This window comes from Pinus tabuliformis, chromosome 4_1 (genome assembly GCF_031772625.1).
Source record: "Pinus tabuliformis cultivar Carrire ecotype Pingquan chromosome 4_1, CPIR1, whole genome shotgun sequence".
Classification (NCBI taxonomy): domain Eukaryota; kingdom Viridiplantae; phylum Streptophyta; class Pinopsida; order Pinales; family Pinaceae; genus Pinus; species Pinus tabuliformis.
This window is the reverse complement of record NC_142303.1, coordinates 504,759,592-504,777,011: the sequence shown is the minus strand read 5'-3', so window position 1 is coordinate 504,777,011 and position 17,420 is coordinate 504,759,592. Positions and strand designations below refer to the sequence as shown.

The window sequence follows — 17,420 nt, the reverse complement described above, 5'->3', positions numbered from 1 at the left end:
AAAGGTCGGGGTAACTCATGTACCACGATTGCTCCCTCTTACATTCATATACCCAAGTGTGGGCTTCTCTTATCTTAGTTACACTTGTATTGTGGCATTTGGCTTGGAGCCTTCCCCTGATGCCCTACTCTATTCCATCATTATATCACATGACACCTTCCACTTGATGGATGAACCATGGACCTGTCACTCCCTTAGAGGTTGAAACTACCTAATAGGGTCCTTGGTTAACCTTCCCCTTGAACTTGGAGACACCTATACACTCTAGAACCCATTATGGAAGGGCATGCCACTATGAAGTGACCACTTGGTTCCATGTTTTGTAAGCTCATTTACTCAATTACATTGATGATTTGTTGTACTAGAAGGTGAGGAGACACATTGGATCATATACAGGATTGCAGGTGGGTCTTCATCTTAGGGCTTGGTCTCCCTATATGGGTTGGTCCAAGGCTCAAGCCCTCCAAAGGGTCATATTGGCATTTGTACGGTGTGCCTTGAAAGCAATGGGCCTCCACTGTAGCAAAGAGCAGATAGCCATGCCATGGGATCCTTCAATACCATCCATTGCTCGCTCATGTTCCACCTATTTGATGACGATGATGCACGTGGACCACCTTGCCCAGTCGGCTACACACTTGCACCACACACTTGGTAGATGATCCAGGGCACAGATGGGGCTATGTTTCCCCATGGGAGGCAAAGGGAGGGCTTGCATCATTGTTCTAGCCCTTACAAATGGGATACAGGCTTGATTGATCTACTTGGATACCCATGAGGATGTTTTGTGTCCCCACAGCCACTTGGGAGAACAGGTCATTTGCTTGGAGATCAAGGGGTCACCCCCTTTGTCACTATATTTGGAGCCCTTCCACTCATTTTGGAAAATATTGGACTCCACCAGGCCTTCCAATGGCCCTCCTAGCTATTTATTTATCATTTTGGCCCTCTTGAGATACTTAATTTTCTTGTTATAGAGCTAGTTGGTGGGCTTGTCACCAATTAAGGGTGTTATTTTGCACATTAGAGACACTTTTAAGGGTTTGTTAGGCTAATTAGACCCATTTGAACTATTAGAGGCTCATGTACCCCATTTGTAATTGTCATCATCACTTGGATTTGTATCTCTCTTCAGAACTTCACTATAGCTATTGATGGGCAAATTGGAGGATCTTTAATGCATTTTATGTTCGAATTATTGCTTTTCAATCTTGGAGATTCTTTCTTGCAAATGTGATGGATGGATATACTTTTTCTACCATGTAAGTTTCTCTTTGTACGAAATTTTCATTATATGTCTAATGTATGGAATATATCATCAGGATGTTGCTTGTGCTCTAAATTATGTGAAAATATTGAATCACTTAGAAGCCTTGATCCATTGCATGCGTTATTCATTGGGCATGAAAAGCAAATGTTCCTAGGGGTTATCCTTGAAGATTCAACCACGAAACTCCATTTATTGAGAAGTCAAAGTGTAATTCCTTGTTGTAGCTAGGTAGTTGCCTCTCTAGGGCATGTGAAGCTACAATAGGTCTTCTAGATTGGGAAAAAACCTAAATCAAATCTCATTATTGACTCCATTCTCCCAATAGGCTAAGGCACTAATCTTATCATTGGTGATCACCTCAACGAATATTTTTCTTCACCTTTCCTCCCTCTTTCTAAGCCCTAACCCTAGTATCTCTTAGGGCATCACACGAAATCCTTTGTAGCCATCCATTTTGAGTGAAACTTGACCAACAACTGCACTGGGGTTTCCTCTGGGCCCTCTCAAATTTTGAAGGGTATCCGATGGCTAGATTTGGAAATATCTCAATCCCTAGCTGCACTTTCATTTATGTACCTAGGTTTCCTTCGTTAGTGGCTTCATTGAGAATCATTGTATTGAAAACTCAAGTCAAATTTAATCTCTTTGATCCTTTTCTCCTCCCTTACCTGGTCAAGATCCTTTGTTTGAACTTTCACCTGAAACCCTTGACCTTGTTTGGGTCCACTTGAGCTTCTTGGTGGTCCCGCACCCTTTACCACTCTAATTTCAAAAGGATCATCTTAAGAACCCCATTCTCCTAGGATTCTTCAATCTAGGGTATCTCATATCAAGAAATATTACTCATCCCTCGAACTAAGCTTCCCTTTGAGCCCTTCTTAAAGAGCCATACATCTTGCTTCTTGAGCAAGTAACCCTTATCATCCAAGTCTCTCCTTTGAATAGGCTCTAGAAATCACTACCTCTCCATAATTAATATATCATCTTTAGTGATTTTCCTCATACTAGGACTCCTCCCAATGTGAAAGTCTATAAAGAGCAAGGGACATTGACTGAGGTGATAGTAGGTCTTTGTCCCATTATTGCCACTTGGCCTAGTAGTTTGCCCCTTTGGAACCCCTCCTAGGACCCTTGCTAATAAGACTGAAACCCTATTTAGAATGATGATGTTTGACTTGATACCTGGTAGTTTGACTTATTTATGGAAGGTTGACTTGGTGGAGTGAAGAAAGTTATTTTCTTGCATCCTAGTTGTCTCAATTTGATCTGATTCTACTAGTGGAAGAGTTTGACTAGGTTTTCCCCTCCATGGGGGTTTTTCCCTAGCTAAGTGCCTACATCTAATGTTCATTGTGTATGATCTTCATGTTTTTGGCATTTATTTGATGATGAGAGCATTAATATAATAAACATAAGACAAATATAATATCACGGGTAAATGTCAAGCAAGAGAAATTAAGAATAAATGTTGCCCTAATGGATTTCTCAACATTTTATTCTGAAGAAAAGGAAATCAATAAAGTCGATTTGGCCTACTTTAAAAAATCAAATTCTCATACATGGAGAGTGAAACTTCAATTACATTTGAGCGCATCAAATGTACCAAGTATTAAACCAAACCTACACAACCTAATAACTTAGTTGAACAGACATTCAACAATAAGGTAAACTCAATGATTGCCTTAAGAATGTTCGATACTCAACTTCATCATCTTGATATGTCTAAAAGTTGAACAAAAATATGGGAACTATTGTGATCACAGATTTAGAATGCAAATTTTGTTTCAAAGAAGCAATATTTTGGATTTAAAATGATCTGAGGAGAAACAACATCCATCCTTGTTAATGCATTAAAGGCATCAATACAACAGTGAGTTTATATGGGTATAAAAGTGAACATGATACCAACGCCATCCTATTAAGTTGTGTTGTCTACCCAAAGAATATAACAATGTCGTATCCATAGTCATATTAAATCACAATCCCTAGAATAAATCATTTCATCAATTGTTGAAAGGGAGAATCATGAAAATGACAAAGGAGAAAGTAAGGAAAACATTTTCTTTAACATAGATAGAAGTTAAATCGAATAAAAACCAAGCAAAAAACAAGGCACCACAAGGACCTATTTTTAACAGTGTTGCAAACATCACAATTTTATCGCAAAATCGCAATTTTTTGGACTAGACAATGTTTGCCGATTTTTACTAATATTTTTGTGGTATCTTTAATTTGTCGATGTTTGCCAATTTGTACTAATATTTTCCCAATTTTTATGATATTTTGGTTTTCCGAACCCTTGTCGATTTTATCTCGATGTCGATGTTTGCAACATTGGTTTTTATTGCGGAAAGTTTGGCCATCAATCCTAGTATTGTAGTGTCCGCGCAAATGATATGCTTAAAGGTAAAACAAAAAAGAATAAGATTAGAAATTTTGCTTGGAACTTTGAAAATAAAGAGATGATTGTAAATGAGGATGACATTGAAACTAGAAAAGGCACTATTTTAACTAGTAGATCAGGTAATTCTCCAGGAAAAAGAGTATATTTGTTTGAATGCCCAACCTCATAGATTTTCAAGGTGAATACAACTAAATCCCTATTCCATTTGTGGATATTAATTTTATCTACACATCATATGATTTTCTTCAGTTTAGTTTTAAGGATTTCTACATAAAGGACCAATGGCTTTTTTCTGCCTCGTCCATATCTAAGACCTTCAACTTTGACATAGTCAAATTCAAAGATAGCCAACACACCATCCACTTATTTAGAATTGATATTCTACCATAAGAATTGAGATAACCATGCCTTCAAGGCCTCAAACATGACATATTACCAACCATAATGACCCATGAAATTATACAAACTACATCAAAACACCCCTCTAAATTTCGTTGATATGATTGTTAAGAATTGAGAACAAGCAAACACAGCACAGTAGCTGACGGAAAAGGCTTAATTAATTCTCAACACATTGAACTGATCTCATGATCTTAATTTATAGTACATGAATTTGACCATTCTAATTCTAGATCATATTGACAACTCACTAATGGATCATGACAATGCTTCATCAAAGATAAGGATTGCAACTTATGGCAATGTGGTCTCAAACTATATGGTTGTGTCGGGACAATCAGTGGCAACCCATTAGTTAAAACTAGGCATCATGTGACCATAATAAGCTATTAATCATTAGTTAAGGCATAGTCTCTTGCAACCACAGTAGTCCAATAGTTAAAACCTTTGAGTACCTTAAAATAAACACATGTAGACTTCTAAAAAAATATATACCCAAATCTGCATTATGTTACTTGATGTCTAATATTGTGTAGAATGTAGAGTGCTAGGACAATTTTCACTTGTAACAATAAGACTTCTTCCTTGACTATGACAATGGTATTCAATATAGTAGTATATCTTTTAATGAAATAGTGCTAAGTCCTTCCTACAATATAGTGAATTTGACATAACGAATAAACATTTAATAATTCCAAAAAGAGTTCCACAATATAAATGTTAATGGTCTGAAGGGCCACACCACATTAACTCCAAATAAAACAACATATCAAAGTTCAAAAGTGAACAAGACACCACATTAAATCCAAATCGAATAGATCAAAGTTCAAAAGTGAACACAACAACGTGCCTTTGTCAGCTACTCCAACAGCTAACGCAAGGGAAGTCGTCTTCTCAAGACACCTAAATTCCATGCATTCCCCAATAGCCTTCGATTAGTAATTGTGTTGCTCAAGTCCGTACTTCGGTGTTCGTGTTGCACCGTAGAGACTCATCCACGTCAGAGCTTGAACCGAAGTTGATGAAACAGGTATTCCGTCAATTGTTCTTCGTTCAGCCACAATGTGGTCTCAGACTATATGATTGTGTAGGGACTATCAGTAGTAGCCCATTAGTTAAAACTTGGCATCCTATGACCATAATAAGTTATTACTCATTAGTTAAGGCATAGTCTCTTACAACCACAGTAGTCCAATAGTTAAAACCTTTGTGTACCTTAAAATAAACACATGTAGACTTCTAAAGAAATATATAGCCAAATCTACATTATGTTACTTGATGTCAAATTTTGTGTAGAATGTAGAGTGCTAGGACAATTTTCACTTGTAACAATAAGACTTCTTCCTTGACTATGACAATGGTATTCAATATAGTAGTATATCTTTTAATGAAATAGTGCTAAGTCCTTCCTACAATATAGTGAATTTGACATAACGAATAAACATTTAATAATTCCAAAGATAGTTCCACAATATAAATGTTAATGGTCTCATGGGCCACACCACATTAAATCCAAATAAAACAATAGATCAAAGTTCAAAAGTGAACAAGATACCACATTAAATCCAAATCAAATAGATCAAGGTTCAAAAGTGAACACGACAACGTGCCTTTGGTAGCTACTCCAACAGCTAACCCTAGGGAAGTCGTCTTCTCGAGACACCTAAATTCCATGCATTCCCCAGCAGCCTTCGATTAGTAATTGTGTTGCTTAAGTCCGTACTTCGGTGTCCCTATTGCACCGTACAGACTCATCCACGTCAGAGCTTGAATCGAAGTTGATGAAACAAGTATTCCATCGATTGTTGTTCGTTCAGCCACAATGTGGTCTCAGACTATATGATTGTGTAGGGACTATCGGTAGTAGTCCATTAGTTAAAACTTAGCATCCTGTGACCATAATAAGTTATTACTCATTAGTTAAGGCACAGTCTCTTGCAACCACAATGGTCCAATAGTTAAAACCTTTGTGTACCTTAAAATAAACACGTGTATACTTCTAAAGAAATATATAGCCAAATCTGCAGTATGGTACTTGATGTCTAATATTGTGTAGAATGTAGAGTGCTAGGGCAATTTTCACTTGTAACAATAAGACATCTTCCTTCATTATGACAATGTCATGCAATATAGTAGTATATCTTTTAATGAAATAGTGCTAAGTCCTTCCTACAATATAGTGAATTTGACATAACGAATAAACATTTAATAATTCCAAAGATAGTTCCACAATATAAATGTTAATGGTCTGATGGGCCACACCACATTAAATCCAAATAAAACAATAGATCAAAGTTCAAAAGTGAACAAGACGCCACATTAAATCCAAATCAAATAGATCAAAGTTCAAAAGTGAACACGACAACGTGCCTTTGGCAGCTACTCCGGCAGCTAACCCTAGGGAAGTCGTCTTCTCAAGACACCTAAATTCCATGCATTCCCCAGCAGCCTTCAATTAGTAATTGTGTTGCTAAGTCTGTACTTCGGTGTCCCTGTTGCACCGTACAGACTCCTCCACGTTAGAGTTTGAACCGAAGTTGATGAAACAGGCATTTCGTCAATTGTTGTTCGTTCAGCCATAATGTGGTCTCAGACTATATGCTTGTGTAGGGACTATCAGTACTAGCCCATTAGTTAAAACTTGGCATCCTATGACCATAATAAGTTATTACTCATTAGTTAAGGCTAGCCTCTTGCAACCACAGTAGTCCAATAGTTAAAACCTTTGTGTACCTTAAAATAAACACGTGTAGACTTCTAAAAAAATATATAGCCAAATCTGCATTATGTTACTTGATGTCTAATATTGTGTAGAATTTAGAGTGCTAGGACAATTTTCACTTGTAACAATAAGACTTCTTCCTTGACTATGACAATGGTATTCAATATAGTAGTATATCTTTTAATGAAATAGTGCTAAGTCCTTCCTATAATATAGTGAATTTGACAAAATGAATAAACATTTAATAATTCCACAGATAGTTCCACAATATAAATGTTAATGGTCTGATGGGCCACACCAAATTAAATCCAAATAAAACAATAGATCAAAGTTCAAAAGTGAACAAGACACCACATTAAATCCAAATCAAATAGATCAAAGTTCAAAAGTGAAGACGACAACGTGCCTTTGGCAGCTACTCCGACAGCTAACCCTAGGGAAGTCGTCTTCTCGAGACACCTAAATTCCATGCATTCCCCAGCAGCCTTCGATTAGTAGTTATGTTGCTTAAGTTCGTACTTCGGTGTCCCTGTTGCGTCGTACAGACTCGTCCACGCCAGAGTTTGAACCAAAGTTGATGAAACAGGTATTTCGTCTACGGTTGTTTGTTCAGCCACAATCATAGCTTGTCCACAGCAAGGCTCTGTCCAACTTCTTATAGCTCGTTTAGATCCACAACAAGGATTTTAGTGCATTTCTCTCTACTTCTGTCCATTGCATGCACTTTTAACACTAGAAGAGAAACTTCGCTTCCCAACAGAGACCTCTAAGATCCTCCAAAAATTCAAACCCTTTCTCAACTTCCACAGAAATGAAACCTCAGTTATAGGATGTCGTTGCGAATGAGTCACCCAACCCAGACTTCACAAATCTGTAAATCAAATTGTCACAGAGAGTCCACTGCCTTGATTAGACGATTTCAAGAGACAAACAAGAACAGCTTCACTATTACATGTATTATGGCTCGGCTTCTTCAGGATTGAGCCAGCATTCATCCTTCCACAAATTTGGTTGTCACAGGGAATGACTTGTTCAACCCTTGCCTTGCTCTGCCTCACATCGCAACCTTGTTTCAAGATTGCCCTATGACCAAAAAACATATAGAAATAATTTCATTGCCCTCTCAAAAAGTGCCCAGAAGTCAAAACGGCGAGAAAAAGAACTTCGCTTCACACACAGAGATTCTTCCTTGTCTTTGCTCTCCGAACAAAGATTAGTCCTTACAGAATTCGATGCGCAAATCAAAGATCACGAACTTGTGCCAAAATAGAGAAAATAGGGAGAAAGATGTCAACTAGGGTGGAATCTTTCACCACCGAAATTGTCAAGAGAAATGGGGTCTTAAAACCCTCAGAGCCTCAGGGTCAAAGAAGACAAATATAATTGATCTAATCCAATTGACGATTCCAATTGAATTCAATCCTCCCATATTAATAGATTTCCTAGAGAGGTCTCTTCTTCTAAAATGATTGAGCTTTGCTCCAAGCCCCAATTTTGGGTTTCTCCCAGCTGCCCCAAAACTTGCCCAACAGTGAGAATTTTTGGGGTTTTTCCCCTTTTTTGGAGGACTATAAACCTACGGGGATTGATAGGCTACTTGTACCTTGAGCAATTAATTTTTCGGTACATTACATAGAAGCACCAAGCATTGCAGAATTAAGTATAAAACCATTCTAAAGATGCTAATGGATCTTTCTAACCACTTGATACAAATTCAAAGAGAAGAAAAGATTCATCCTTCTTAACAATTCCTTAGTCAATCAAAATCTTTGATTTAAGTTACCAGATTGAATATTTTCCACACACAAGACCATGCAGAAAACATTTCGATACTCTTATATAGAGACTGTGATTAAAGCATTTGAAATTAACAAAGTTCATTTAGTGCAAAAATATCCAACATAAGAAAGACAACAGAAATCCATACAGGACAAAATATAATAATTATATGCTACAGGAGGGTATCCTGTAGCATACCATACAAAAACTCTTGTTGTTACCAAGATGAATTATGACAGATATGACAAAGAGTTTTATGCACTGGTCCAAGCTTTGAGATAGTTGTGACATTATATTAGGAAAGAAACTATCCTACACTTGGGTCATCATTTATTCACATTCTGAGCTCATACTTCAAGATTAGAGAGTAGGGCCATCTCAAGTGGATCTCTTACAGACAACAATTCCATTTGGTCATCAAACAAAAGAAGGATTCCTCCAATATGATGGAGAACATGCTCAATCACCCTCTGGTGCATAATTATATCACTGATTGGTCACAATGATTCTTCATTATTGAGTTCGTAATAGTTGAGGACATGAGATGATATGACATTCCAAGCATTGAACAGAATTGTCGAATGGTGAAAGGGTCTAACCACCCTAATTTGATCTTCTATGGATTTGAGTGGCAGCAACATCTGTTTTGAGAGGACATGAGATGATATGACATTCCAAGCATTGAACAGAATTGTCGAATGGTGAAAGGGTCTAACCACCCTAATTTGATCTTCTATGGATTTGAGTAGCAGCAACATCTGTTTTGAGACCAATTGTATCGGAATTAACATTTGTTAAAATGTAGTTTGAATATTGTCTTGTTCTGACCAACATTGATATAGAGATCAGTTAAACCCATTGACTCATGTGATTTGGATGTAGAGAAGGCGTATTTGTAACATGTTCTTACCATATTTGTAGTACTTTCTTACAATGTTGCAAACATCGACATCGGAATAAAATCGGCAAAGGTTTGGAAAACCAAAACATCATAAAAATAGGGAAAATATCGGTAAAAATCGGCAAGCATCGGCAAAATTAAGATACCATCAAAATATCAACAAACATCGGCTAGGCCAAAAAATCGTGATTTTTAGATAAAATCGGGATGTTATCAAGATGTTCACAACACTGCTTTCTTATTTCACATAAATATATACTAAACAATATATAAATAAATATAACATAATAAATGAAATGACAAATCCTAATTAAAAGCCATGACCCAATTAAGGGACATTACCTGTCGACCACTGCGACCAGTCAATGCTATAAGCACACCATCCCATGATATTGTGATCATATTACTCATTCATCTAATAATTCTTACAATTTCTCAATCATATTGAGAAAAAAAGTAAATACTTACTCCAGCATCAACAATATTCACCAATCGAGGTTCATAAGCAATAAGCATACTCAGAAACCAAAGTAACACATTGAAATGTTTCAACTTGACAAGAAATAAATAAATAAAAATCGAAGATGAATCAATGAAGAGGCAAGGTCAAATGGAAGTGGGCTACCTACTAAGAACCATACGACTATACCAAAAAAAAAAATCGATCTTTATTTTGTCACAGGCAAATGTCAGTAGCACTATATAAGACCAAAAGATTAAGAAACATACCAGCCTATCAGGAACGAGACATAGAGGAACACACTCAGGCCTAGTAATTTCAGTCATCATTTTCTTATTTAACTCTGCTATGCTTAGTCTCAATTTATTGAAGATTAAGAAACATACCAGCCTACCAGGAACCAGAAATAGAAGAACGCGCTCAGGCCTAGTAATTTCAGTCATCATTTGCTTCTCTAACTCTGCTATGCTTAGTCTCAGTTTATGATAATCTGCGAGAGAAGTCTGTAGAAAATTATTAGAAATGTCAGCAAGACAAACCTACATCTAGGATGGTACTAAATTATCCCGATTTGCCTGACTACAATCAACACGAAGAACTTACCTCCTCAGATGCACCAAGCATGGCTGCTTCTTGCTCCAATTTTGCAATCTTCTCTTCAACTTCTGGTAGTGCCTGCAAATACTCGTTAATAATACTAACATGGACTTTCGGGAAATGTCACAGGGAATCTCCAAAATTCATCAAGATAATAAAAGAATCCAAAGAACAAAGTTAAACCTTATCATGTTGAAACTGATGGAAAGAATTCTTGATGCAATATTCAGAATCAAATTGTCCCTCGGCTCGACTCATTAAATTTAGTAGTGTGTAATAGCTCAACCTGAAGGTACTAACTAATGGTGCAGGTTTTCCCAAGATCATTTCCTTGCAAGTCTTCATGTCCATCTGCATGTTTACAACAAAATAAATGTCATGCACAAAACTTACAACACCTCGCAGTTGAACTTGGCTTCTATAACAAGACATGTCAATCAACCAGAAAAGGCCACTGTATTTTGAAGTTGCCATGAACGTAAAAGGCTCAGTCCCACTCAAACTAATTGAGATGATTGAAATTTCATGATGTTTTGGGTTGTTTTTCATTTCCTTGCATGAACACTTCCTTCAGATAAATTACAAAGTGACGGGTGGCTTCCCCTCTACAAAAGGAAGGTACAAACTTAGTTTAAAGAAAATGCATTTCAATACAAAAGAAAAACTGTTATGTCTAAAACATTGCTTAGCGAACTGAGTATGCTAAACTATCCCCTGAGTAATGGACAAGCCATAAAGGTGGTTCGAGGACCTGATCACATAAACAAAAGTTATAATGTGTACTCATCAGGATAAACAATACTACCATACTGCACATAATCATAAAGTTTCATACCACATATGAAACCAGAGTACAGAATGAATTTGGCATTAATAAACACCCAGCAAGCATCACAAACAAGTTTGTAAGCAGATTCATGAAGGCATCAAAGCACCAAATCAACTTAATAATTGAAGTCGATGAGTTAATGATGAGGAACTTCAGAAACACCGCCAACTGGGGAAATAATTGCGAGTTCAAATTTTGGTAACATCATTTGGACTCCCACACATCAACAAAAAAGTCCTTCCAAGGCTGGCCTACACGCATGACTCCTACAATGAGTTCATGAACATTAAAGAGCAACAATGAACAAAAATAAGGGATTCAAAACAGTCAGCTGGAAGTGTGGGTTTCTCTTTAGGGGTAGAATATCAAACAAAAGTATCATATAATTTTCAGTCATTCATCCATAATAATCACAACCAAGGTATATGGCACATAACTGAAGCCCTGAATAGTTACATTACTAGAAGAAATCATTTTAACTAAGGAATTTCAGCATTGCCACATGGGAAAAAAGGAGTGCCAGAACATATCACCACAAGGGGCATCATGATAGCATGGATTAAACAGACTAACGGTCAAATTTCATTTTATCATAATATACATGTCAACTGATACTTGCAACCAGCCTATGGTGGCTACCTGCATTTTGTAATTATATTATGATACTTGTTTTTATTTCTGCTTAAGGAACTGATGCACTATGTACTACTTATTTTAGATTGCAACAATATTACAGAAAATATGCTTGAAACAGGTTTTTTAGAATCGTAAAGCTTTAATTTAATACTAAAGAAAAAGAAAGAAATTATATCAATGTCTACTAGTTTTGATTGCAACAACATCACATAATGCATGCCTAAAGTAGGCTGTTCAGGATTTGAGCTTTGATCTGATGCAAAAGGAAAAAGATGCAATGCAATTATATCAATGTCCACTAACGACAGAGTAGGTCCAAAGGAGTCAAAACATACATAAAGTGGCAAAATAAGGAGTTCATCAGCTGCGTAAAGCAGAAATAAAAATTATTTGCAGAATATCATAACAAAATGCAGGTAGAACCATGTGGGAAACCTTTTCTGCCATAAATGACAGCCCTGCAGGTGACGACAGTGATGGCAACTGATGCCACAGCAGAAAGAAAGCTAATCAGACCACCAATAAAAATCTGAAATACAAGAGCTTTCATTAATCCTTTTATCAGAAAAAAGCCTGTGGATCCATCACTGTGAGTAACCCATACCAAGCTCAACAATCTCGTCAAACGAACACAAGGAGATGTTACCTCCCGAACCCTCACTTTATGTGGTAAAGCCATAATGCAAATGTGACCCCACAGACAACATAGAAGGGCTACCCAATGTCACCAATGTGGCTCCTTCACTGTCTCTAGATCATCCCTAAAACTAGTAGGAGGAATCACTAGAAATAACAGTAAATTTTTATGATTACTCGAAATAGATTTCATACTTTATTAAATCTGATTTATGATGATTGCTTGAAGTACATTTCATATTTGGGAAAACAAAAAATAAATGATTAATTTTGTATTTTTCGAAGTGGTTAAAAGAGACACCAGTGCCTAAACCACTCTAGGAAAAGCAGAGTCAAGGTATCAGTCTTAGAGATGTTTCCTATTAGTGATTAACGCAAAACAAAAGAGGGTAAAAGCATGATACAGCCACCACTGATTTGTTGTTTTATACTGCAGAAAATTTACTTGGAGGGCCCTGTCCCAAAGGTGCACCTCTTTAAACTTGCAATGACAATGTGCCTTACCATGAAATAGGAAATCTGTGACAAACTCTTACAAAAACGACGGCTGCAAAATTAACACATTCAGAAATAAAACAGCAAAAGAACATAAGAGGGAAAGACAAACATTTAAGCCCTTCTAATGCAGTAGCAAATCAAAAATAGCCCTTCAAGAAGAATTCCTGAATATTTTCCAGCAACAAAATTCAGCGATTTGAGATGAAGACATGAGCCTCACATTACAAGAAATAACATATAAATCTCTCGAGCCTTCAACAATAGTTCTACAGTCATTCCTCAAACTTCCAACAACCATTTCAATGTGAGAAAGCTTCTCTAGAGGTTGAGCTCAAAAATAAAATAATATTCAAGTAGCTCTAGATCCATGATCTCTAATAGGATGACTAAAAATAATGCATATCCTAACAACCTCCTAAAAGGCAGTCAAAATACATAATAAAATAATGGAACAAATGAGTGGACACGCCACTTGTCCTCTCTTCAAGCAAAACACCTCCCAAGAGTAGGCACATTTGACTATGTCATATCTCTCCTTGAGGCATTTGCAAATTCATCTAATGGAGTGCTCAACAAGGGAACACATCCACACATCCCGAGGTACAATAAACAAGGGGCAATCTCTCCAATGCATTAGAAAACTTCCTCAAATGATTCATACCATATAGATGATAGTAGTCACCTCCAAGCAAGGCCACAAACTGAAGTGCTGTAGAATAATGATCCAAATGGTAGTTATGCCTTAATAGATGTGCCAAAGAATAATGACAAAGGAAGCAATCCACTAAGTGAAGGTGTAAACAACCTCAAGAAGCCACTCTAATGCTAAAAATATCCATATCACTTGCGATGTTTCTCCATCAAGGCTATGATGACATGAAAGTCAATATGTTGGAAGGCTAGACTGTTGATTTTTCCTTGGCACTTCAGCTACAGGTCTATGTCTAAAAACATGATCATAAACACACTGAAATACCCTCAACTACTAGCACTTTGCACAGCAAAAATGTAATAGCAGTGAATTAATCTAGCACACATAGATCTAAGAAACACTCAATAATTTCATTACTTCATTAATAAAAGAATCATGGGGCTCCCATACCAGGGATCATGGCCCTCGACCACCGATACAAACAGTATACATAGCAAACACTTAGCTTACTTGGTGAGGTAGCCCATCTAGCTCATCCCTTTCTGCTTCTTGTTGTCCTTGAAATCTAGCAGTTCCCTTGCCTCCTTCAGTCAGCTGCTCACTAAGGGTTCTGCTGCTCCAAAACCTTTGCATATTTCTACAAATCTGCCTTCGCACAATGACTATGCTGCTCCAAGGTCATTGATCTTAGGCTTATATTAGTCTTCCCTCTAACAGGGGTTTACCACATCAAAAGCACTGTTCGTAGGGGTTCCAACAAGCTGCCTGCATACAATAACTTAGCTAATACTAAGAGACTGATCTTAGGCCCCATCGATCTGCCTTCCAACAGTAGATTGCTTCACCAAATCTCACTGTAAATCGGCACCACAAATCTGCTCTCACACAGTCCCTTTGCTACTCCAAGGTGACTGTTCATAGGAAAAATGACATACTGTTCAAACCCTCTTGTGTAACACTTCTTTTCTTCCTACAAACATCTACATGAAAACCAAGCCACATACCCTTTCAAAGATCTCTGCACAGATCTGAAAGGTCATGGCCCTATGGCACTTTTCTTGACGCTACTCAGCCCTGAAACTTGCTTCCGCAATAAGTCAGCTTCAAACTTCACGACAGACCTCATTATCCCTGCGTATACGTCACTTCTTTGCCTGTTAATCTTCCATATATAACTCGGATGAAGCACGGCCCTCACTGCTGATGCAGCACAGGCCTTACGGCCTTACTGTCCACCAATCTCAAGGGTCTCGACCCTCCTTGTCACACAGAAACCCTCAGCCCTAAACACAGAAGTATACCACTGAAACGCATGCCCAGAACCACCCTGAACTTGGGCTAGTATTCTCATTAGATGATTTGCTCTCAGATCTAACCCTCATTCACACCCATGGCAATCTTTCTCTTTGGATCTCAGCCTCTCTGCAGCATCTCAGCCTCTTTGCAGCCCTTCCACATACCTAAACCCCTCAGCCTCACTGTCAACCTTTGGTCACATTAGACAGACCTACGGCCTAGCATATTAGGGCTGTGGCACTTCAGATCTCGGCCTAAAAGGCCCCTTTCCTTCTGTGATGTGACCTGAGGCAACTCATCCCTCTCCTCCGCAAGCATACAGGCCTTTCAGTCCTCTCTCCTAGCAGAAAAGTGCTTCAGCCCCACTCCTACAGCCAGCAGACTTTCGACCCTTTCTTCCTCCCACAGAACAGAAAAACTTGGCATTTAGTTAACTTTTCAGTGTTCTATGCTTAACACAATCACTTATATCAGATCTTCTTCAATTCAATCTTCCAGCAACAATAAACAATTGTAGATAGAACAGTGAACCAAATGCACAATAGAAGAGAGCTAAGAACAACAGAGACACAGTAGTTTGGTCAAAGATCAGGGACAAACCACACAAGGGGGGAAACTCTTTCCAAATTCTTCTTCTATTAGATTGTCATCAAATGTTCAGCAGAGAGGTACAATGTCCAAGTACATCAATAATGAGTCAAAGATCAAAGCCTTTGACTAGACAAATTCACCACCCAATATCCAATCAAAGATGAGCTCAAAAAGTCATCTCTGGTCAAAATTCAAATCTGCAATTTCTGGTCAAAATCAACATCAGTCAAATCTGCCCTAACCAGTCAACAGTCAACTGTCAACGGTCAAAGTGCTTCAGAAAATTCAGTCAAGGCAGCAAAGAATTCAGCCTCTTTCCCTCAGTCAAACTTGGTCAAACAGTCCCAAAATTCTGCCTCAAAACCAGTCAAGATCAAAGTCAACCCTGCAGTAAAAGCTGCCTCAAGTCTGCAGTCTAACGTGGTCAAAATTCCCAGAAAAAAATTCATCCTCCTTGCTCCTGAATTCAGCCTCCAAAACAGATCAAAAGTCCAAAGTCAAATCAAGTCAAACCATGACCAGAATCCCAAAAGTCAACACTGGTAAAAGGCCCAAACAGAAGTCAAACTCAGTTAACAGAAAAAGACTCTCCTTCGCACGTGTGAACTCAGACCTGCAATTTCAGAGCTGTACGAACCAATGTTGCAGGAAATGCCCCCCCCCGGGATCAAAAGCTCGAAACACGATCCGTGAGTGACACGCCATACGAAACACATTTCGAAATTTCTGAAACGCGGATCTGGCTGGAAAAAAAACAGTTACTGCCCTGTCGGAACCGTACGGCCCAATCTGAGTTTTGGAAATTCCGAAACACATTTAGTACTGCGGATTGCTCATACGATCCACGGCGGTTCTAGGTCAGATCCGTACAGATCGCCACTGCTTCGCCAGGCAGCCAGCCGTTTCCGCCGCATGAGCAACAATTTGGCTCTTTTCTTTAAAAAAATCACTTTTATTTGTTGGAGTGGGTCCAACTTGGGACAGGGTGACGAGTGAAGGGATTAAAAGACCCTTTCATCTCACTTGCTCACTTCTATTTTATGAGAGCTTGGAGAAGAGAGGAGAGACTTGAGGAGAGCTTGGAGGAGTGAAGGAGGAGGAGCTTGGTGGAGTGAAGGAGGAGGAGCTTGGAGGAGTAAAGAAGGGATTTGATCTACAAGAGCTAAAGAGGTAAGTGCAAACCCCAAACTCCCTGATTTTTTTGTCATTGTTTTTTGTATTTTTCTCCTCCCTCTCCTACTCTTTCCCATTCTTTCTACTTGCTCATTTAATTGCAGGTTGTCCACCACCTATATCCATATTCCAAGATGGTGTTCGTTTGGCTTCTATGTCTCATTCCACTTTTGGTTTTAATGATGGCAAGGGGAAGTAGGAATAGAAAGGAAGAAGAACAAGAGGATAGTGGTCCCCATATGAGTGACCCAATATATGATGAGGAGGAAAGGTTTGAAGAGGAAGGGGATGAACCTCAAGGGAACACTGAAACACTAGAGGGGAAAGCTGCATTGACACCCTTGTGGAACTATGTGACCAAACTTGAAGGGGGAAAGGCTGGTGGAAGCTACAATTTTATATGCCCTCATGGTTGTCATGGAGGAAAACCATTTAGTGGTTCATATACCCGTGTTAGGAGGAATCTTTGTGGGGTGATGGGCAATGATAATAAAAAAGGTATTGTGGGGATACAAATTTGCCCAAACATTTCAGCTTAACAAAGAAGAAAATACATCCAAATAGAGGAGGTTGCACA

At 38.2% G+C, this 17,420-nt stretch overlaps 1 protein-coding gene across 2 annotated transcripts in view; it reads right to left on the bottom strand.

Moving 5' to 3' along the window:
* The window catches only part of HEN2 (RNA helicase, ATP-dependent, SK12/DOB1 protein), a 211,615-nt gene that overhangs the window by 162,260 nt on the left and 31,935 nt on the right, over positions 1-17,420 (bottom strand). For both annotated transcript variants that reach the window (XR_016258077.1, XM_089419971.1), the window contains exons 5-7: positions 10,716-10,883; positions 10,539-10,610; positions 10,322-10,438 (exon numbers count right to left, since the gene is read on the bottom strand). Coding sequence is in view for 1 of the 2 variants with exons in the window: in XM_089419971.1 (XP_089276097.1) it covers positions 10,322-10,438; positions 10,539-10,610; positions 10,716-10,883 (357 nt within the window). In the remaining variant the exon portion in view is untranslated. The remainder of the gene's footprint in view (positions 1-10,321; positions 10,439-10,538; positions 10,611-10,715; positions 10,884-17,420) is intronic.